Source organism: Sylvia atricapilla, chromosome 14, assembly GCF_009819655.1.
Source record: "Sylvia atricapilla isolate bSylAtr1 chromosome 14, bSylAtr1.pri, whole genome shotgun sequence".
In the NCBI taxonomy this organism is placed as follows: Eukaryota; Metazoa; Chordata; class Aves; order Passeriformes; family Sylviidae; genus Sylvia; species Sylvia atricapilla.
Genome location: NC_089153.1, coordinates 18726347 through 18749723, shown reverse-complemented (window position 1 = coordinate 18749723; position 23377 = coordinate 18726347). Strand labels below are relative to the sequence as shown.

At 43.9% G+C, this 23377-nt stretch overlaps 1 protein-coding gene across 1 annotated transcript in view; it reads right to left on the bottom strand.

The window, feature by feature from the left end:
* Positions 1-536: 536 nt before the first annotated feature.
* The window catches only part of TCERG1 (transcription elongation regulator 1), a 30020-nt gene continuing 7179 nt past the window's right edge, over positions 537-23377 (bottom strand). The window contains 18 exon segments of the mRNA XM_066329460.1: positions 537-1580; positions 1583-1730; positions 2062-2162; positions 2413-2496; positions 3326-3511; positions 4098-4280; positions 4979-5115; positions 5118-5142; positions 9909-10059; positions 11992-12110; positions 12833-12922; positions 13732-13860; positions 13863-13867; positions 14849-14914; positions 15703-15863; positions 16165-16253; positions 17304-17440; positions 18613-18813. Of these exon segments, the coding sequence (XP_066185557.1) occupies positions 1527-1580; positions 1583-1730; positions 2062-2162; positions 2413-2496; positions 3326-3511; positions 4098-4280; positions 4979-5115; positions 5118-5142; positions 9909-10059; positions 11992-12110; positions 12833-12922; positions 13732-13860; positions 13863-13867; positions 14849-14914; positions 15703-15863; positions 16165-16253; positions 17304-17440; positions 18613-18813 (2066 nt within the window). The 3' untranslated portion in view covers positions 537-1526.

Here is a 23377-nt window from a genome sequence, read left to right as displayed (position 1 = left end):
CTAGCTGCAATCCTCATTCCTCCACTCCCAGCAAAGGCACTGAATGACACTGGTTTCAGGTGGTTTGGGTACCCCCACACCCGGGGAAGGGGCAGACACCAAGAGGGGAGGGACACTCGCCCTGACTTCAAGGTGTACACTCTCACTAGGAGCACCACAGAGTTTGACATGCTGCTGTCAGCAGCACAAAGTCTCCCCAGAATGTCCCAATCTTTGTCAAACAACCCCTCTCTCTCAGTGCTCAGCCTGCAAGTCCCGGCCCTGGCGACCAACACCAACTGCTGACAAATCATTTGTCAGGGTGAGGGAAGAAGGGACTCCTTCCCCAGCCCTCCTCTAACAGCAAGAAACACATGTAAACACAAGCAGCAGAAAGAAACAGGCTCTGCAAGCACTGCCAACTCATGTTTAAAACAGACAAAAGAGCAAAAATGGAAATCATTGTGCTCACTCACCCCCTTGCCCAGATGCTGACCCCACACTGCTCAGTGCCACAGGCCCTGTTCTGCCAAGCACAGCCAAGAATGTAGGCAGTATCACTTCAGGCGTTTGCTTTACTCATAAATTCACAAGTCCAACAAAATCCAACAGAAATCAGGATTAGGCCTGTACACTCCATATATAAAAGGGTTTGGTTTATTGTAGTTCAAATACATAAACTGAACAATTCCCAACATTTCAAAATTAAACTTTAGAAACACAAGTTTAACATTCAAAACAGGAGTATAGTTTACAAGAATTGCCCAGAGGGTATGCACAGTCTAATCCAGAAGTATGTAAAGATCACTTTATCGTAAATAAAATGTGTTTATACAACGTCCTGGTCTGCTCAGTCACCTCTGGGATTTCCAGCTTTGAGCAAAACCTCAATTAGACAGAACTTCACTGGGCAGAGCAACCTGACTGCTGTAAATCAATGGCTGGGGGCAGGAAGAACAGAGCAGCCTGTGAATAAACCTGGTTTGGTCTCCAAGTCCCTGTTCTCCACTCAGCTCTAACAGATTTAGTTCTGTTCTCAACGGTGGAAGCAGAGAACTGGGACTGGTGTTTCCAGAGTGGGCTGTCAGTGATCAGTAATTTAAGCCACCAGAGCATGTCACCTCCTCTTGCAGGGACCTGTGGGCACCAGGAGGCAGGCTGGTGGCACACACGTAGGACACGCTCAAACCCACAACATGATCACCCCTGGGACTCACGTGTAGGGACACTGCCGAGAGGAAAGCCCCGGGTACCAGAGCACCCACAACCTCACACACACTGCCCCAAGACCCACAGTTACCAGACAGCCCACACCTTGGGATTTGTCAGACATGCTCCAATTAACTGATAAATATCTTTAACGCGGGGTTTTGTCGCTGTCGGTTTTCCCCCCAGAGATCACTTTACGTTCACTAATGCTGGGCCTCTGCCTCTGCTCCTCAGATGTTTGGATTATTCACGGCAATGGATGTGTGTAACCTGACAGATGGCTCATGCAAGCGTTAGGGTTTCCCAGGCAGCCCTGGCAGAGGAGCAGTCTCCCGGGGCTATTTGGTGGTTCTGCGCGTGGGCTCGGAGGCGGTGGGCGGCGGGCGGCGGCCCGGCGCCGGTCCAGGTCATCCACGTAGGACACGATCAGCTTGCGCCGCTCCTCGGGCACGCAGTCCAGCACCAGGTACCGTTTGTCGTTCTGCAGGATCTTCTCCACGTCCTTCAGGTGCTGATCCGACTCCTGGATCAGCTTTTTGGATCTGAAAGCAAGAGCAGAGCACCGCTGGAGCATGGTGGAGGCAGGAGCCCCGGGGAGCTGCCCCGCTGTGAGGGAGCCGAGGGACAGGCCAGCCAGGGGGGCTGCAGGGACCCAGCCTTCTGAGCTAGAAAGATTCCACGTTAGCTTGGGCACTGGGCACAGAACACTGCTCTGGGCACAGCCTCCTCGCCTACCTTTTTGCTGTGTTAATTAAGCACCAAGAAAGACCTGAGTAACAGACATCAACTAGGAAAAAGCAGACATCAGTTTGCTGCTGTTTGTATGGCAAAGCAGAATAAAAGCCAAGCGCTGCAGTAGCAGGGCATCCCCACCTGTAAGTGATGAATTTGGTCTCTTTGAGCAGCGTCCGGAAGTCGGCTTTGGCAGTGATGTATTTGTCTCGGATGTATTCCTCAAACTCCCTTTGCTTTTTCTGAAAGATAAACCACTGAATGTAACTCCAGTACTTCCTGCAACTGAACACACTGACCATCAGCAGTATTACTGCTAATTAATGTTAATTATACTTTTCCTTACCTTCTACATTTTAATTTTTAAACAACCATATTTAACTACTAACACCTATGTGCACACAGAGCTGATCCCACTGCAGCAGCCACCAACTCGCTTCTCTGTACCCTGCACCAGACTGGATGTCAGCAGGAGCAATGCAAACCACTCACCCTGTCACTCGAAGAGAATTTAATGCATCTTGGATCTTCTTTAATGATTTTTTTCACTTCCTTCCATGTTGATGTTAAAGTTATCTTTCAAAAGAAGCAAAAATAGTTGAATTAAAAGTAAATAAGATTTTAAGAATATGGAATGCACACTACTAACCTCTGAAGCCTTAAATATATGGCCAAGTCCACTGATGAACTTGCTGTTAAGTGCTGGGATCTGATTACTTATACTGTTACAGCTGTATTTTTTAAAATGAGTTGATTTTACACAGTGACTCTTTCATACTTTGAGATGGCATTTTCTGATCAAGGTCCTCCAAATATCATTTACTTTCCAAAGTCTTTTCTAGTACAATTATGTATATTGTGTTAAACACTACCTCAGAAAACTTTCCTTTAAACTGAAATAACTAATGCATTAAAAATCATGTAAAAACCTCCAGGTTAAATGAAAGCTGCCTCAAGCTGGCACAAAACTAAAAAAAGAGGAAACCACACTAAATCCCCAATGCACAGAATCAGGGATGCATTCCACAGCATGAGCAGAGTAAAAGTTCAGGCCAGCAGGATAACATCAGAACAGATGAACTGGGTAAGGCCATCACTAAGGCAACACCCTGAATTCTGAAGGAGCCAGACAGTGAAGAGTACCAAATAACTCAGTACTGAAGAAATAAAAAGGAGATGAAAAAGATCACTGATTAGAATTTATATGTAAATTAACTGTATGTCAATCAAGTAAAATCAGATAACAACTAAGGAAACATAATGCACAAATTTTGTTATGAGGAAGAAAGAGAGCGATGAAGCAAAGAGGCTCTGGAAATAAAACCAAACCAATCAGACTGTGGTACAGAAAGCCAGAAAAAAGAGAAATCCCATGGGGCTGCTAAGATTGTCAATTGAACTCAACAGCTCTCCCGCTGAGTTTCATCCAGAAGTGCCTGAAATGTTCTCATCTTCTTTTTGTAGTGCTTCAATGTGGCTCATTAAAGAGCTCCTCCTTCTCCTCTCTCTCGAGCAGGGAGCCCGACTCCCAGCGGTGATCTTTGCGCAGAGTCCTCCTGGTGTCAGACCACGACACGTCTGAGGAACGCACCTGAGACAAACACAGCATCGTTTTAAACCAGCTTGTCCCACTGTTCAGAGTTATTATATGCTTATTTTTTTATCTTGTTTGAAGTTAAGGTTAAAATAAAAGATAAACCCTCAGCTTTTAAAAAAGAGAGTGTAGCATGTTCCCCACAAACACTGGACATGCAGTGGCAGAAGGAACCCCTCTCATTAGTTCACAGCAGACGAGATTCGCTCTGACCCAGATGAGAATTCTCAAAACCAGAAAATCCAAGCAACTCTCCTTTCCTTCCTGCTCTGTGCCTACACCCTGTGTTTCACACAGAGTGTTAACTGAGTGCTTAACTTAGGCTAAGAGTGCTTGGAAAGGCAGCCCTCAGAGGTCATCCAGAGACACTAGGAACTCTGCAGTGTTTCCCCGGCCCTGTTTCCAGCCGGAGAGCACCCTCTGGATGAGAACCCAAATGCACAGCCTTCTCTTCCAACCAAGGCAAAACCCCCAGTGAGATTCCACCTCTTTGGAGCGGAACTCCAAATGTCAGAAGGCTTTTACAGGGCGCACCCAGCAGCTGAAAGCCCGCCCGAGGAGCCGAGGGCTCTCAGTGCCTCACCATGTCTGACAGCAATGCTTTGAAGTTCTGTATGGCCTCCTCTCTCTTGTGCTGCTCGCGCTCCCGGTCGATCTCCTTGGTCTGCTCGGAGCGCGCTTTCTGCACCTCGCGCTCGCGCTCCCGCAGGCTGGCCTCGATGCGTGCCTGCCGCTCCAGCTCCTTCTCCTTCTCCGAGTCTAGATTCTGCCATGCAACAGCAAAAGCAACACTCTTCATCAGGAGGAGAATTAAAGGGCTGTCAACTAAAGGCAGCTCAGAACAAAACACTGGAAAGGGATTTGGGATCTGTGGATTAGGAAATTTTTGCTTCAAGAGCCATACTGAGCATTACAGGGTTTACATGGGGCAAGAGACAAGTTTGGTCACGGATCCAACTATTCCCAGGAGCTGTGTCCAGTGACAAACTCTGAATAAGGGAGGCAAGGGGATCACTGCTTGTTGGCCCAGTTTTACATTCTCAACAATTAACTGCCTGGAAGAGCAAGGCAGGACTATTGGATTAGGAGAGAAGCAGCAGTGAAGGAACTGGGTATGAACACAAACCCCTGAAGGAAGCTCAGCTGATAGGGAAAATCGCAGCAAAGGAAATGCAGCCCATCCTAGGAGGAAGTAATCAAGGTGGGGTCTGTAGCTGCTGCAGTCTTAGAGCCATTTTTACCACCAGTGATTTCATAGGAATCTCTGAGGCATAACTCCTCCCAGATACTCTGTGTGTGTGCATGCACACAGGTCCCACAAACACCCCACCAGAGACAGAATGTCTAAGTTCCAAGCTGCCATTCTGGGGTAGTCCTACAGTAACTCTGTTATGGCATTTCCTCAGCACAGATGAGCCTGCCCACAGCACACCCACAGCCACATCCCCAGTGCTCCCTGCCGACCTTGGCTATTTTCTCGATGTACTGCTTGAACAGGTCCTCCCTCTGTGAGGAGCTGTCCACCGCCTTGTACCGCGGGTCAGTCTCCACTTTGTCCTTCACTTTGCTCCAGCGAGACTGACTGTCCAGGTGGTGGTTTGCAGCAGCTCAAAGAAGTCCATTTTGATCTGTTATACAGGCAGAAACAGAAAGACAACACTTGAGAAACACACTCTAACATCCCACTGTTTGCTCTTATGAAAAAAGGAGTTGACTTACCTTCATCAGAGGGATCACATTAACATTACATACCACTGTAATTTAGAGCTATCACTAAAACTCTGAATTTAGTCATAACTGCAGCCCAAGTTCGCTGTTCCTTGACACAATTTGGCCAAAGCAGATACATTTAGGTGATCTGCTACATTCTAAGATGAACTCTTTAAAGAATGATCCACCAACACACTCTTTATTATTTTACTCCAATTTAAACTTGTTTTTGAGCTTTTATATATGACAAATTAACATGTTACTGATGCTGCATGATAGCATTTTGCATTATAGTACTCCAGAAGCCATGCAGCTTGAAACAGGGTTCTAGAGAAATCAGATGTTTATGAATTCATCCTTCAGGTGTACAATTAACAGAGGTAAATGCTTGTATCTGCCAACAAAGAGCAATGTCTTAAGAGGGATCTAACCAATAAAGAATTACCCACATATGGCAATTAAGTAAATCATAATTAGGACAGACATGCACATTACATAAAAGTTTAAAGAAAATGTTTTAGTCTACTTGTCAGTTGGAATGGCATGTCATGTTTCTGTCCACAACAACAGCCATTGCAAGGGCTGGCAGAGGATCAATCATGGCAGGTTTTATTTCAATACAACTAGCAACGAGTTTTCCCCTCAAGTCCCAGAATCAGCAACTCTAAGGGCAACTACTGTGCCTTTTATTAGATAGCTTGATTAGATTTCTGGGAAGATGATGTCCCTGCTGCTGCTGCACTTTAGCTCCCAGGACACCATCCATCCTGGCAGGCTGGTTGGCCTTTGAGCCTCCCCTCCCAAAGCAGAGGTGAGGGCTGGGCTGCCTCACTGGCTGGGGCCAGGGCAAAGGGCTCTGCCTCCACAGCACCCCACACCCTGCCAGGCCACACACCCAGCACAGCTTCAGGGCACACAGACTGAAACACAAATGCCAGGAGGACGACTGGCTGTTACTTGCTACTGGTCTCCCCTCCCCATCCCTTAAAAAGGGAAACCAGGAGAAGCAGCTTAGCTGCAGAACACTGAGGCTCCTCAGGGAAGGGAGCAGATGGACAGTGCAGGCTCCAGCCTGCCAGAGACCTGGCACATCCTCATTCTCTAAAACGTGTTTAGTTACAGAATGCAGGAAGGAATGGAGATCAGCACCAACATTCTGCAGTCTTGCCCACCAATACTTTTAGTTCTTCAAAATATTAACATATAAACATAAAAGGCTCTATAGGCTTTCTTACTATACCAGAGGAGACTAAGACAGTAAAGCAGAGATCAGAGACCAGCCCCTTAGTGCCAGTGGGATGTTGTGCTACAGCTACAGCACTACTGCTTTATCTTAAAGAGCTCAACAAAATGCTAAGCAACTGTTTATTCATGGTAAAATTAGAAGGCTGTTTCAAACATCATAAACATGCATGCAGTTTCAAATATGAAGCTTTCTAAGCCATGGCATTTGAAATATTTGTTAGAAACCAAACAGTTCCCAGATTCTGTTTCCACAGAAATCTCTAAGGTAAGGGTATCCCCCAAGCTCCTGTCCAAGTCACCTGTGCTGTATTCCACAGGATGAGGTGCCACACTGCCAGGAGCACCGTGGCACGTGCTGCCACACAAAGCTTCACCAGAGGCCACCACCATGGGCTGCAGCAAGATGTTCCTGTGGGAGCTTCCAGTGGCATCCCTCAGTGTCCTGGGTGCCTCTGCCCATCTGTGTGACTGCCAATAGCACCCCTCATTCCTGAATCCCTCTGGAGCCCCTGCCCAGCTGTGTGACTGCCACCAGCACCCCTCATTCCTGAATCCCTCTGGAGCCCGTGCCCAGCTGTGTGACTGCCAACAGCACCCCTCATTCCTGAATCCCTCTGGAGCCCGTGCCCAGCTGTGTGACTGCCACCAGCACCCCTCATTGCTGAATCCCTCTGGAGCCCGTGCCCAGCTGTGTGACTGCCATCAGGACCCCTCATTCCTGAATCCCTCTGGAGCCCGTGCCCAGCTGTGTGACTGCCAACAGCACCCCTCATTCCTGAATCCCTCTGGAGCCCGTGCCCAGCTGTGTGACTGCCATCAGGACCCCTCATTCCTGAATCCCTCTGGAGCCCGTGCCCAGCTGTGTGACTGCCATCAGCATCCATCATTCCCTGAATCCCTCTGGAGCCCCTGCCCAGCTGTGTGACTGCCACCAGCATCCTTCATTCCCTGAATCCCTCTGGAGCCTGTGCCCAGCTGTGTGACTGCCAATAGCACCCCTCATTCCTGAATCCCTCTGGAGCCCCTGCCCAGCTGTGTGACTGCCACCAGCACCCCTCATTCCTGAATCCCTCTGGAGCCTGTGCCCAGCTGTGTGACTGCCATCAGGACCCCTCATTCCCTGAATCCCTCTGGAGCCCGTGCCCAGCTGTGGGCTGCCAGTGGGACCAGCTGCAGCCTTGCCAGCTCCCTGTGGGGCAGGAGACAGAAGGGCACAGCCAATTCCCGTCCCAGGAAAACAATGGCACTTCAGGCCTCAGTACTCTAAAGCACAGTTTTCACTCCACTCAGGTGCCCTGCACACAGCACAGGCGTTGCCAGCTCATTTTAAATTTTAAAAAGATGAAAATGTCTCAGATAATTGAGTCTAAAGCATCTCACCAAGGAGTAACATTTTCGATGGCAGCTGTAGATAGTGAGTTCCGTGTGTCCAATTGGAGTGTCACACAGAGCTCTGGCCTGGGGACAGCCACCACACGAGGTGCAGGGAGGCTGCAGCCCAGCATTGCAGCCAGGCTGTGTAACTGGTTCAGCTCACACAGCTCATCCTGGGGACATGGCAGAGGGCACGTCCCAGACTGCACAGGAGCAGCTTGGGCACCTGCCCACAGTGCCTTCCCTGACACCCCTAACCCCCACTACTCCTCTCTGCCATCTGAGAAGTGCTGCCAGGGGATTTACTCGCTGAAATCAGACACAGGAATAAAACCAGCCATTGGAAAAGCTAGCTGCTCCATCTCCAGCCCATAGGCCATAAGGCAAAGTCAAACATTGTATATATAATCTAAAACCCTTACGTTAAAGATTTCTGTGAAGTTGATTCTCCCTAAGGAAAGATTTTGGACAGACTGAGAAAGCTTCAGGTTAAATGCCTTAAATTTTCTTTTATGTTTTAAGCACTTTCAAAATCAAAGGAAAATAAAGCTGAAAACATTTCAGGTGTATTTAGAAGTCTTTTTTTTTTTTTTTTTTTGCAGTTAACACATTGCAGGTACAACTCTCATCACTTCACAAGGAAAAAAACTAAAAAAATGTAAAGTACCGGAACTGCGGGAGGCTAAAGTCACCACACAGAGATACCAATGCTTTCCTCACTAGGGAATCCCATAATATTTGCGTGTCAGTGATTGACAGCTGTCAGACTGAACTGATTGACAGGCCGCACAGCACATAACTGTAAAGTCTATCCACTTGTTATAAAACAGAATACATAAAATGGTTACAAAAGGCTTTTGGAGAAAAAAAAAACATTATTCAAAGCAAACAAATACAATCTCTTCTTTTTAACTTTTCAACTTTAGAACAATCATGCAACAACAAAACTACTATTTATTCTTTAAAGTCTTCAACTGCACTATTAAGCTGCAAAAATGCTTTAAAATTCCATATTCACAATCATACTGCAGCATGTAAAGGCTAGTCTTGAACTACATCGGTTCCCCTCTGAAAGCACAATCATTTATGGAAAACAGCAGCCATGAGACAATGTCTGAGAAAATCAAGTACAGAATCAAATTTATCAGATCACCCAGATTTTAAAAATATGCAAAGCTTCTCAAAGAACGAAACTGTGCCCAAATCTGACCTGTCCCCCAGCATTTCTCTCTCCTGCGAGCATTCCAGGTAGGGAAATCTGCAATAACTTCACACTACATAATAAAAATTGCAGACTTCCACGTATCCAAAATGATTTGCCTTCAGAGGTGACCTTCTCCACTCACACACACACAGGCACGTGGCAGTAAGTGGCCCCAGGTTTTGGTGACCCCATCTGATGTCCCATCTGCAGGGGGGAGAGCTGCTCCCTACCACTGGCAGTGCAGGCACGTGACACTGGGAGTTCATTCATCTCCAATAGCTGACCTTTAAATCTAATAAGCAGCAGTTTATACATAAGATCTACTTATTCAAAGCTTGAAAAGTCCCTCCCTAAGTGCCTACTTTGAGATGGAAAGGGAACTATTTGAAACTTAAGGAGACTATCCTCAGGGAATTGCAAGTCCTGCCTGGCCCCACTGAGGGAACAGAGAGGTAATGATCAGTTTTGGGGTTCCAGCCAAACAGGGTAAGACTCCTTTGCCTCTTCATGCATCAGGATAAAAGAACTTAATAATAATTTAAAAAACCCACCAAAAATCACGCATTACTTCAGTTAATAAGATAATGTTACTGCTTAGGTAAATTAAAAAATACAGTTGTTGTTTAAGCAAATTCAGCTTCACAGGTTAACACAATTCAGTTTTAAATATTCTAAATGTCAGTCAACTGCAAACTTGAAATTGTTCAGAAAGACCAGGGGGACACTCCTGAACTGTTTGCCTGTAACAGCTCTAGGAAAGTGCAGGCCTGTGTCCTGGGGAAGGCTCAGGGAAGCCAAGCACTGGCTCTGTCCCACCTCACACACACCACTCACACTGCTGGAACTCAAGAGTCCCCTTACCTTCTCTCCCCTGGTCTTCGAGTCTTCCTTCTCCTTCTTTCTTGCCGCTGTGATAAACTCATTAAACAAGGCTTCTCGATCTTTCATCTTTTCAATTGCCTTGAACCTCGAGTCTTTAGCATGCTTGGCTGCAAATTCACTAAAAGTAGTTCTGCAACAAAATGGCAAGTGAACTCATTTGGCAGAGCTGTCTGGGCTGGGAGGCAGGTTCAGCAGGGAGGTATTTCCTCTGCTGCAATATATGCCAGAGCACAACTGACAAAAACCCAAAAGGCAAATCCTATGGTCTCACTAGAGTTGCTCGACCAATGAACTCTATGAAAGGAGTCAGCACTCGCACAAGAGGTGTTTATCAGAGACTTACAAGGGTGGGTTGGTTTGTTCAGATACAGCCACCTGCAGAAGGGGCAGGTGTAGAGAGAGACTACAGTGCAACCAAGGAGAAGAAACGAAAAAAAACTCAGTTGTCTACAAAACTCTTCTTTTCTTTTCTGTGGGTTAGCAGTTCAGCCACCAGTCTGTCCAGGTATTTCACAGCTGTGAAACTGAAAATCTCAGGTGCATTCACTTGCAGCCAAACCATGCTAAGAGTTCACCAGGAAAGCCAGCCTTTGACAGAGTCCCCACAGAACACTGGCTGCACCAGCTCTTCCCCGTGCACATTGCGGAGCCTGAGCTTAAACCACACAGGGCTCAAACCCCTTCAAACACTATGGGCAGAGGCAGCAACACTGGGCTTTCAACCCCTCATCCCACAGCGTTTCCCTGACCATTCTCTCACCTCCAGGGCCAGATTCCAACCTGTGCAGTAGGTACATTACTGCCACTTACCTCGGAAAAAAATCACTACTGTGCTTTTTCCAAGCTCTGATGCAAATCTGGCCCCAAGAATACGTGAGACACTTATAATCATACGAATGTTTTCATCACAGCATGGAAATAATTAGACTTGGAAAATCCAGCCTACTGTTGCTGTAGGGTAAATTGAAACAAGAAGAGAATTTGGTAGCTTATTCAAAAGGATTAGAAAGTGAATGTACAGCTAGATTGAAGAACAAGAGCTGCTCAAGTGAAGTGGAACACAAACTCTTGAGCATGTTGGACTGAGATAGATGATAAAAAAACCAGTCTGGCACTCACAGAAGTACAGCAATATCTTTAGACAAACACTGAAACCAGAAGACAAAGGATAAGATTAAACAAGACAGTATTTCAGCTGGCATTCTCTTTCCCACCCCAGCCCATAATCAGGTAAAGAATCAGTCCCGACATGCCATACTGAAGATATGCTGAAAGTTGAGGATACTAAAGCTAACTGTTTGTTAAGGCATTTCCACGCCTCATATCTTCCAGCCTACTATTGAGTTATTAGTCAGCTCTGAAGCAATTTAAAAGTTACCACAGCACTGTCACCAAACTTCCAAAATGAGTCACAGGAAAAAACCTGAGCTGAAGTGAAACAAATGATCTGTTATTTCTCTAGGAAAGAATTAATGCCAGATGAGCCAAGAGATGCTGAAAGAGGATGCTTTGGAGCTTATCTGGTGACATAAGCAGGTATCTCATGACCTCTATGTCAGAAGCTGTGAAACAAATAACGCCAGCAGTGAGATCTTGAACGTACATTCACTGTCATCCCCTCGCTCTCACTGCTGCCAGTGCTCTGAATGTGAGGGAGTGTAATCAGTGCTGTATTAAAGCAACCAGAACATTTTATCATATCATCATTGACATAGTTTGTAACAAGAAAATCATCCCTTCAGCCCCCTCCAAACCCAAGAAACCTCCCTAGGACTTCTGAAAGATTTATCAAGAAGAAACATGGTTATTAAAGAAACTTGTGGTGGATCCGAGGCCTTTCTCACAATCCAGGCAGCATGCTGGGGATTTCTTCAACTTGAAATATGTAAACCACAAGTTCTATTATTTCATGGATTAGGTGAATACAAGCACACAAAGGAAGGTTTCAACAATATCTCATGATTTTTATCCTCTCTGCCCATTTTGAACAAGGTTAACCAACCCAACACCATCCAAAACGCTGCATCCTACTAGAGCACGTGAACCACAAAGAAACTCCTACCTTGGATTAATCTTTGCCTCTTCCATCATTTTCTTGAAATCTTCCTTGGCCTGCATTATTTTATTTTTCTTCTCCTTGCGCTCTTCCTCTGCTCGGGTTTTCACATACTGATCAAACACCTACAGAAACACCAGTCACCCACAGCAAACACACAAATGACACACAGGAGCTCTAGGGATAAGGGAGGGAAAATCCTACTTCTTTCCTTCTCTCGTTTCCTTTCCTCTCACCACAGAATCAACACAGAGGAGGCAGAAATCTTAGAGTCACTTTGCATTTCAATATGGAAATGATCCAAGCTGCTGCACCCGCAGGGGCTGTACCTAACACACCATCTGAGACCTGGGAAGAAGTTCCTTACACATTCCAGTAAACATTTTCCTGGGTCCCATGTTTCAGACTTCCCATGTTCTTGAAGCCTTCCATTTCCCTACATTCACTCGAAGAAAAGCTGCTGAAGTGAGAACTTGCTTAACAATAAAAAAGCACTTTGGGTTTTCCCCCAAAACACTTTTTAAAAAGAGAATATAGCTAGATTACTTATTATACCAATACTTTGACAAGATACTGATGACTCTCACTATTTCATTCAAGTTTCAGCAGTGCTCTGTAGACATATAATTTCCACTGTGTTAAAACATGAGACCTTCCAACCACAGGAAATAAAGCAACTATCAACACTTTCCCTTGCTGGTTTCTTCCACTTCTAGGCAAACCATAATCATGACAAAAATCCCTTGCAGCACTATTTAGTCCTAAAGGTTTGCAGAAACAAACACTGAGGATTCAGATAAACCTGTAGCAGCTGTGTCTGCATGGAAAGTTAATCTAACTTTTTTACCTGTTTCCTTTCTTTTGGGTTGAGCAGCAAGTAACGAGGATCAAACACGATCTTGTGCAGCTCTTTCTCCCATGTTGAAAAGGCAGAGACCTTTAATTAAATGCAGACAAATATACAAATTATACAGGAGTTGTACAGTTTTCCTTGAAAACACTAATATGTGACGAAAAGAGGGAACCAAACTCATCCTGGAGTTCTCATCACTAATGGATGACAGAGGCTGTCATAGCAAGTTTCAACATCAAATTCCTCTGAAAACTTCTAAAGGATAATACACACTTATTTACTACTGCTGTGTGACATTAAAAATAAAATGTACATCAAAAGAAAGCCTTGAGAAGCTGTGTTCATAGGCAGCTGGAACCACTTCCATTCTTCAGTTACTATCCAAATTTATATTCAACTAGTGTCATTTATCAAAATTGATTGGCATCAAGTAGATTTCAGATTTAATTAACTAAAAGCAAGAAGTCTCCCATTTAAGCATAAGACTATAAGACTAGAGTAGATGTTACTGCTTTTCTCAGTAGGAACATTTCCAAAACCATTAACAATGTGTCCAGCTTGTGTGCCATATTCATCTTCAGTGGCAACTTCCACTTACACAATTACTCAATCTGGAAAAAAAATGGCAGGGAGAAATTATCTGTCTTGACCCTGTCATTTCATTTACACAGAAATCAAGGTTCTGTAATTGTAAGTTTCTTTGAAATCTGGAGTCTTGTACCAAGACCATTCATGGACCAGTGGAAGGATGAGATGGTTTCAGTACTCAGAGTGTCACACGTTTGGAATTTGATGAGAACTGAGGACTCTGCCCTCTCTCCCTCCTCTCACACACATGAAGTTCTCATGTGAACCTCCCTCTCTCCCTCCTCACACACACACAGGTTTCTGACCCCTCTTTCCAGCAGCATGTCCTTGAACTGCTTCATGCGAGCCTCCAGGGGGACGATGGCTCTCTCCCGAGCAGCTTTGATCTCAGCCTCCATAGCAGCCTCCTTCTCGGAATCTATGTCTTTGATATCATCTTTCCTGAAACAGAAACAAACATAAAGTGTAAGCTGAGAAGTAAAACGCCAGCCCTGGAGGTGAGAACCTGAACCACACCAGGACAAGGCTGATACCACTGATCACACCAGAAGAACAGGCTTACAATCCATGAAAGCCATTCTCAGAGGTGGGTGTGAATGCTTTCATCCCCAGAGCTCAGGAGCCAAGGGATTCCAAGTAACTTCAGTGCCAAATTCACACCAATCAGCACAGTCAGGCTGTACTCAGGTCTAGTGCACATGCACTAGATTTTACATCAACAGCACTAATTCTCTAACCTTCTGTTCTGGGCCATGAGGCACTAAGGGAGTTTGTGCAGGTTGGGAACACCTCACAATCATGACACCAAGAATGCTGAGACACAGGTGAGACCTCACTCATCAAAAAGCTTCTGGAGAAGTGTGCTGATTTAGGTTTACTAAGAGCAAGTGCACTTCATCTCAAACCAACCCCCAGCCCTTACTGACAACAACTGATAACAGCTCCATAATCCTAACTAAGATGACAAAAGCACAAACAGCATGTGTATCTCATAGATCACTTCCAAAGGGCAAACCAGACCAAAAGACATAAGCCTTTACAAACTTGTAAAATCCGTGAGAGAGTGAAAATAGAGGAATTATGAAAATCTAGGTGGCAGGATATTTTGACAATGAAGTCTTGTGCCCCAAAAAACAACAGAAGCAAGCTATTTAAGACACACTACACTCAAAATATTCTTTGGATTCACCAACTTACACCATTTATTTTCATTTCAAATGACTTCCAAAACATATGCTATTTCCTCTCTGCATGCGTCTCAGCTATCTCAGGAAAATATCAAATACCTGAGCTGCTGAGCTCTTTTCACCAACCCTCTCTGCTCCCATTCTATTCTGCTGGACACAACATACAGGGCTCAAGTAACAAACTTCAGTCATTTACCAACACACATCACTTGGTATTGAAAAAGCAAAAACTTACTTGCGCTTTTTATTTTAATAGGCTCATCTTCATTTGCTTCCTCTGCAGCTTCATGCTCTTCTCTAACTGTAACAGAATTCAGTATGACTTTAGATTCTATATTGATGAAAATTTTTAACTCATGCATGAAACCTCATGCACAAGGACAACGTGTGCAGCAGTTGTGTTCTGACAAAGGGAGAAGACACGGTTCCCAGTCACTTTCAGAGTAACACTATGGGAATTTGGGGACAGGACAGGTGGATTCAAATTTCAGCCAACTTGAAATTTAAAATGACAAACACTGAGATCTCATTTTTAAGAGAAAAGAACTCAGGCTAAATAGTCTAATGAAGCACATTTGGATCTACCTGATTACCTGCACTTTGTTCTTCTCCAACTACAAAGCCAACACGGCATCCCCAGGACCATTTCCTAGAGCTCAGGCCAGAGAGAAATCTCCTCTCAGCAGCCTTTTGAATGTTCTCTCTCTTGGCAGCTATTTCCAAACTCTATTCCAGTTGGTGATATCAAAGTTAATGTCTCTTCTGTGAGAACTTGTTCATACATTATGATTGATCTTTTCCGGTCTCTTTCTTATAAAACAAACAATCCCTTTTTTTTGGTCAGTTTAAAAAAAACCTGTAGGGTTTTTCAATCTGTTGGCATTTAGCAAAACAATTAACCTTGTTAGTATCTACTTTCTTCAATGGGCTGTCTTTCCCCCAAAGGACTCTATAATCTGCATTCCACATTTATACACCTTTTCAGTATGTCCTTACATTTCTGTCACTTATTTAAACGTTACAGGCTTTGGAAAGCCAAGTGGTAAGGTATATTAATGCTTCCTAAGAATGCAGTGAGATCGCTCTTACTAAGTTTTTTTCCTTCTTCCATTCCCTTCTTGTGAGGAGGTTCCTGAATGATTTTGTCCACGTCAGCTCTCCCGATGAGGTCGTCGGGCCTGTCCCACATGGACAGCCGGGTGGTGGGGTTGTAGAAGAACACACGCTCGTCACCAGTCCACACCACACACCTGCACAGGGGAAAGAGCCGTGGGTCCACTCACTGGGACTGTTAGTGTTCACACACTGAACCACGATGGTCACACACACACACACCAGGTTCCACTGTCTGCACAGCTGCCACACCTTCCTACTGCCCAACTGTGACCTGAACTGCTGCTTTTCTCTGCTGCCAGATTTGAAAACACAGCAGTTGAAACTTGAAACTGAAATTCTGAAAATGCAGCACGCTAAGAACACGCTCTCCACACACTGTCACTTGCTCTGACTCCCCAGAAGAGCTGTGTCAGTCCCAGGGCAGCAGTTACCTACCACGGGGTGCCTGGAATAGGGGTGGTGGCCACCGGCTTGGCCTTCTGAGCTGCCTTCTCTTCCTCTGTCATTTCTTCCTCTTTTGGCTCCTCATGGAAAAAACAAGTTTGAGGATCAGGCAATGACAGCTGGCTAATTATTTATTACACAGTAACCAACTTGTTTTACTGAAACCATGCTGACAAGTAACTTACAATGACACTGCATCCATGCCTAGAGCAGAAGCACTGGAATTGCAACAGCAGCTGCTACTCCAAATCTCAATTCCAATACCTCTAAGCATTTAATTAACTTTTGACTTCAGCAAAACCTTACTTAAATACCTTTCTAGATCTGCAGGAATCTTGAAAATCCAGGAGGGCCTGGACACAGGTATATTTTCTGACAAAGGAATTTTCATTTATTGTTAAATTAGGTTTTTTTGGTTTTTTTTTTTTTTTTTTTTAAATGAGACACACAGTATGAAAATAACCTCTGAAATAACCTCTGTAGCAGAAATCAGCAATAAATAGGGTGGAGTGGCAGCAAACCCCAGCAACTGAATTCTGTGTTCTTGCCTATTAAACTATATTGAAGTTCACAGAAATCAGGATAAAAACTTTAATTTTTATTTAAACACCCTTTAGCACCTTCAAAAACTATGCTGTTCGGCATAGCAAAACACCTCCAAAAGGAAAAGTTACTTTTTTTTCCTGAAAACAGTACATCCCTTTCTAGGACGTGTAGGAACAGCCTAAACTCAGCAGTTACAGCACAGGGGCTGAGCTTTGTGTCAAACTGTTCAAAATAACGAAGCATAGAGATAGAGAAAAAAACTATTAAATATTTCAAACATTGAGGACAAGTTGCCTTTTCTGAGTACCACAAAATCAGTGAGAGAACACATAAGTTAACCTCTGTCCCATGCTCCTACAAATTTCTTAACTGACACATTATATAAGTTTCTTTTGAATGTTCTTTCTTCCTTATGTAAAAAAATGAACAAAAGAAAGAAAGATTTGAGTCCAAAAAGGGATGCTTTCAAATCCCCTCAGAAATTTTAGAACTTGAATTAGTAACCATGGCTCCTGCCAGTCTGGGCTAAGATGCAGCCACAGCTGAGGGATGTGAGACTGGCTTTTGGGTTCAAGGTCTTTTACCTCCTTTATCAGTTCTTTTATTGGTTCTTCTTTAGACTCTTCTTCTTCTGTCTCCATTGGTAAAGGCTCCTCCGAGGGTTCTTTAATTGGCTCTTTGACCTTCTCTTCCAATTTTTTCTAAATAAGACATCAGTCTTCTTGAGTATTATTAAGAAACCACTATAGAACCACCACAAATTTCTTTTTATCAGTATAGTTTTCCAAATACAACACCAACCCAAAGCTTCTTTTCAGTATATTCTCATCACTTTCTCTCTTGGGCTTTATAGTGTCTGCTTATAAAGTCATAGTTATCTCCTGTGCCAAGATCTATTTGGTACTGGAAAATGAAATATTGTGAGGCAGCTATTATACTAAAGGGCTGACTAAAGGGTAGTAAAAGAAATGGTCAACCAATAATAATTCTTGACCAACAGTGCAACACTGAAGACCACTTTCACATGTTAAATGCTGCAAATAAAAAAATTAAAATTCACAGGCAGTGCAGAACCCTTGGGGATTTCTCTGAAAAAATATAAACCATATATCTTCTCTCAGCAAATTGGTATTTGCTGTCTTAGATACTTTCATCTTAGTAAAAAGACCTATTATTTAACCTGATTTATTAGGAAGATAGGCATTAATTGAACCAACAGTGTAAGTGTCCTGCATTTGTCTAAACAAAGAATTCTTGTAACTAAAAATTCAGGAGACAATAAAAGGGACAACTGTTTGGATTTGCTTTTCAAAAAGACTTTATGAACCAAGTAAAAGCCACAGGACTTTTGCCCCTTTCTCCTTATTTATGATACAAGAGCAATTTCCCTCCCACATAACACCACCCATGGATCTAATGTGCATTTGCATGAACACAGCATAGGGATGTGGACAGGGGGAGGTGACATCATTTTACTTCAAATCTATTTATACATTTAGTTTTTCAAGATCTGAAATTCAGCACAATGATCTTCATTTTTTCCTGGTCTCCAGCCCTTAGTGTGACTGACTTTTCCCCTCAATACCCCTCACTTTACGTCTGCAACTGGAACCTTCTCCAGCACGTGTGCAGGGAGGTTCTCACTTTCTACTGGCACAGGAACATGCAGTTGCCCTAGGCACAGGATTTGGAAGCAACTGTAGAACCAAACACTCTTACAGCACAGTGGGAAACACGCTGGAACTTTCAGGCTGAACGCCAGCTCATTGGGATCCTTGTAATCAGAACTTCAGAATACTCTTAAGGGAGATCAGGGATTACAAACACTCCCGCTCACACATGGTCTGAGCCACGGTCCCAGTACAAAGCTACAGCAAAAAAAACCCAAGGTACCTTTCTCCTTCAGCTCTTGGGGTTTTTCCCAGGTGGACTCCAGGGTCCTGTTGTTGTAGTAGTAGGTCTTCCCATCTGCAGTCTTGTACTCTGTCCACTCGGAGACGGCGGCGGCCCCGGCCAGCGTGGCGGGCGAGGCGGCGATGGCCACCTGCGGGTGGATCATGGGCACGATGGGGGGAGCCATGCCTGGCAGCACTCCTGGGCACAGGGAGAGAAGGAACAAGGGGACACAGACAGTGAGAGACAGTGCAGGGCCTAAGCACCAACACCTAGCACGTTACTGGCTTGAATCACAAATATTCAACCCGCAGAAATTAACAGAAGGATTGTTTTCAAAGTTCAATTGGAGAGCAAATTGTTACCAAATTTCCTTCCTGTGTTCTGCAATTGGCAATGCCCATTCCCAGGCAAATTGGATTTTAATTAATTTGCGTAATTTTGCAAAGCACGAAGCTTGTTAGCTTTTCGACATTTATTCTACTATTTTAGAATTAGGTTCTCTGTTCATTAGAAAAGTCTTTATCAGATGCCCACAGCAAATAATTGGGGTTAAGTCCAATCCACTTCTTAATTATGCTGTCGTTGTTTGTGATATTCCTATTGCTCTTAAAAAAGGCAAGAGTGGATTGAATTTGAGCTATAGAACATAACTCTGATAAATCTTAAATACTGGCATTAAATCAGAGCCTTGGATAAAACCTGATGAGAATGAAACAGTATCAGATTGTTGGGTTAGTTCAGTACTGCAAACTGATTGAAAAAACCCCACTTTATTGAAATCCTAAAGCAAAATGGCAAGTAAATATCCAAAGATAAGAAAGCCAGAATGCTGCAGTATCCTAATATCTCTCCACTTATTCCAACAAACTGAGTATAATGAACAGATTTAGAACGACAAGTTCTAGAACAACCAATTGGATAGGATTGGAACGTCAAGATCATAAATTTGAGCCTTTAATACTGAAAAAGTCTCATTTTAAATAACTGAAATCACACATTAGACATTGTTATAACATGTTCTCAGCGAGTGACCACTCGTAAATCCACAATTGAAATATGAAAGTTCACACTCAGACACACAGACACGCACACAACATGCGAGCACAGCCAGCCACTGCACACGTGGAGCAGGAAAACAAAAATCCACACAAGAAACTAGGAACTAAGTATGGGCATGAGAGTCACAGTCATTACAGAACTCAATGGTTACAGAAAACTGTATGAGAGTCTGGGTACAGAATAAGCTGACACTAACAGTTATTTGGGGAAGTTATCTCCTGACCAAATATGATATTTCATTTATACTGGTTTTGAAAAGAAAGTATATGTAATCATTCAAGTGGGGAAGCAAATAAAGAAATAAAAGAAACAACCACATTCACTACCATGCCAACTTACAGACAAAACGAACTAGGATGGGTTTGGAAATTACCGGTCTTGGTGGTAGCGACTGTCTTTACATACGGGCAGCTGACTATTTGCATCATTGCTACACCTGCAAAACGGATAGGAAGCATGTTGGAAAGCTGCCATGGGATGTCAGCTACCACGGGGTGCTACGGACTTCCTGCCACAATTTGGAATGCCATTTGCAGCTGGCAGAGAAGAAGCCTTCCAGCAAGAAAATGTGAATTACTTTTGCTCCAACATTTTACGCCAGATCAAATATGAAACTGATTTTAAGCTGCAGCAACAGTCTCTGCCTATGTTAAACCAGCTGCTCAGCAAGTTATTGGGATGTCACCAAAAAGAAAAAAATGTCTTTCAGTGAGGACTCAGGGGTTTAAGTTCATCCAAGGGGGAATGCAGCTCCCCTTGTAGGGCAGCACCACAGGAAAATATCCCACTGCTGGGGCAGCTTCCACAGGCAGCCTCTGCTGGGACAGACCTGTGGGGAGCAGCAGCACAACGAAGCTCACGGGCTTTGAGGTTCCCAGTCTGCTGCTGCAGTTAGAGAGCAGAGTAAGGGAAGAAAGATAGGTCTGCACTAGTCAGAGCAGCAAAGCAAGGCAGGGTGGACAGCCAAGTGCACCCCAGAGGGGAAGCTGAGGGTACGAGGGTCATTACAGCAAGGCTGGGCGTGAAAGAAAGGGGCATAAAAGAAATCAAAGCAATGAAGCTGCAGACAGAGGTACACAAAGCTGCACTAGGTCAGGGGCATTTTCTTCATTTTTCATTATCGAGAATGGCATGAGCTGAAAATGCTTTAAAAGCCAAAACTCGCCCTAAAAGACGGTGGCACCATGCATTGGTCTGCTCTCAGCTCAGTAAGAAATTATATAAAAAGGCAACAAAAAGGTGAGCAGCTCATTCTCTTTAATCAGATAAAATCAGTGGGAAATCAGACAAGGCTGCGGGGAATGCATTTCCAAAACCTCCATTTTGGGTGTAGAAGGCAACTGTAGAAGTGCTCTCTGTCTGGTCCAGTCTGGATACTCAGAAACTGAAACACTTCCCTTCAAAAGATCAAATTCATCATGTGAGGTGGGAAATGCTCCAATGGAAAGTGAAATTAAACCCCTGTTTAAAACCAAAGTAGTTTCTGGATTCGGTCATTAGAGATCTAGTATGCAAAGCATACATAAACACTGCCAATTTATTTGGAAATAAATTTGTGAGAAGACAGAATTGTAATGTTTTCTAAAAATAATTTAAATGAGAGAATTGCAACTAGTTTTATTTATAAAAGTATTGAATTGAGACATAAAAACATCAACTCAAACAGCACTGATTGAAGTGTTTGTCTAAACTGGAAGGGTGGTCATGTTATGTACTTGACAATGGATCTGAAAATTCGTTTTGTTAAGGAAGTTACAGCATGTCTCCAACGTGAGTCAGTACAAATAACACTATCTGGGGATCGCTGGAGTTAGGGATGCTGCAGCACAGGTTAGACTGAGCAAACACCCAAGCTGTTTCTGCTGCCAAGGTCATTCCCAAACATAAAACTGACTTAAAACATAGGAATTGAGAGAAAGCAGACTTACTTTTTAAGATCTGAGATTATGAGATATCACTAACGAACTCTTCCATTACTCCTTCTTAATACAGTTTAACACAGAGATTAACTGTGAAATCACTTGACAGTGGTATTGTTTAGGTCTGTCCCTGTAACTTCAAATCCTCTGGTTGATATCATACCTGGTGCTGAAGCCCCAAACATCTACAGACCAACCTTCATAAAATCTTCTGACTTCACCTGATACTGTCTTGAAGTAATTAGACTTCTGTTTCTTGTTAATGTAAAATATTTTACAGCTTTCCTTTTCTTTTACAGTGGTTAGAAACCATCACAACCAACTCTACTCAGAATTAGCTGAAAGAAGCTGACAGATTTCACTCTGTAAACTAAGCAAACTGACAATTCAGACCCACTGCTGGAAGCAGCACTTTGCTGCCAGGTGTCCTTCCTACATGCTATGGGCTCCATCTTGCAGCCCAGCTCACAGGAGAACTGGTCAGAGCCAACACTTCTAACCAAGGAAGTTCTGAAAAAACTAATTTTCAAAAATGAGTTTCAGGAGATTGATGTTCCTACACTGTCTTTGCTCCTGTACTGTACTACTCCCAAAACTTTTTAATTGAGAGCTCACAATAAAGCCCAACCTCGGCATACCCCCAGGATCTCCATTTCCACTGGCACTCTTCACTGTTCTGACCATCCCATTTCACCCACCAGGTCACACTTGCAGAGGTTATATCCCTCACAGTGTGTAAGGAGCCTTCACTCCACGCTGGTCCCCTGCTGGCAAGGTTAGAAATGGCAGTTCAGAGCATTCAGCTCATCACCTTTAAGACTTGACTGTTTTTATTATTCTTCCAAACCTCACCAATAAACAGACTTCCTTCTCCTACCCTTTATTCATTTGTTGTTCAGCCTGGAATACCACGTTCAGAACAGTATTTGTTTCCTGGTTTAAACCAAGGTGTACTACACTGCAATTTCCTTTCCAGGCCAATACAGATTAAAGTAGCTTTGCCCAGTTATTTTAGACTATTCTAAAAGCAGAGGCAGCTAAAAGCTGGTACTCTCCTCCAGTCTGCACTTCAATTGCTTTCAGGGTTTTTTCTCTGATCAAAGGAGTGTTCTGAAGGGTTACTTTTCATCCATCCAATTGAGAGGGGAGGTGAAGGCCTCCCTCCACATCCACTGGTGGCTGCATTAGGAGGACAGCAGGGAAGTCACTCAGCTTGCACAGTCAGAAACACAAAAATGCTGCTCAGAGCTGCTTCTTTGTCTTTTTAAATCTGAAACTAACTGGGATCCCATACAACTGCCCTCTCCACCCTCCCCCTGTAACACAAAATCATTAGTTCCTGGTGTATGTGCACTGCCACTGTACACTGTAACACATCAATTTTGTATCAGAACAGGAACTCAACGGATTCCATGCAAATGAAACGTGGTGCGTAAGTGCTGAGTGTCATTAGTGATCTCCTGGGAGGTGCTCTGCAACAACTACAGGCAGAGAGTCCAACATTTTGCCAGCCTAAAATTCCTTCCTCAGGTATCTAAACATTTCATTAAAAATTAAGAAACCATGATATATCCAGAAGAAGGGTGCTGCCATCTAAAATCCCTTCTCTATGTTCTTTAAACCTAAAGCCTGTGAATAACAACACCCTGGCACCCTAAATGCCTCATTATAGTACTCAGGTCACACCTCAACACTCAGCATCCTACCTGCAGCAGTGGCTGCAGCCTATGAGAACTGGGAACACCTGATCTCACTGGGATCATGATTTCCATGGTAATTCTTCC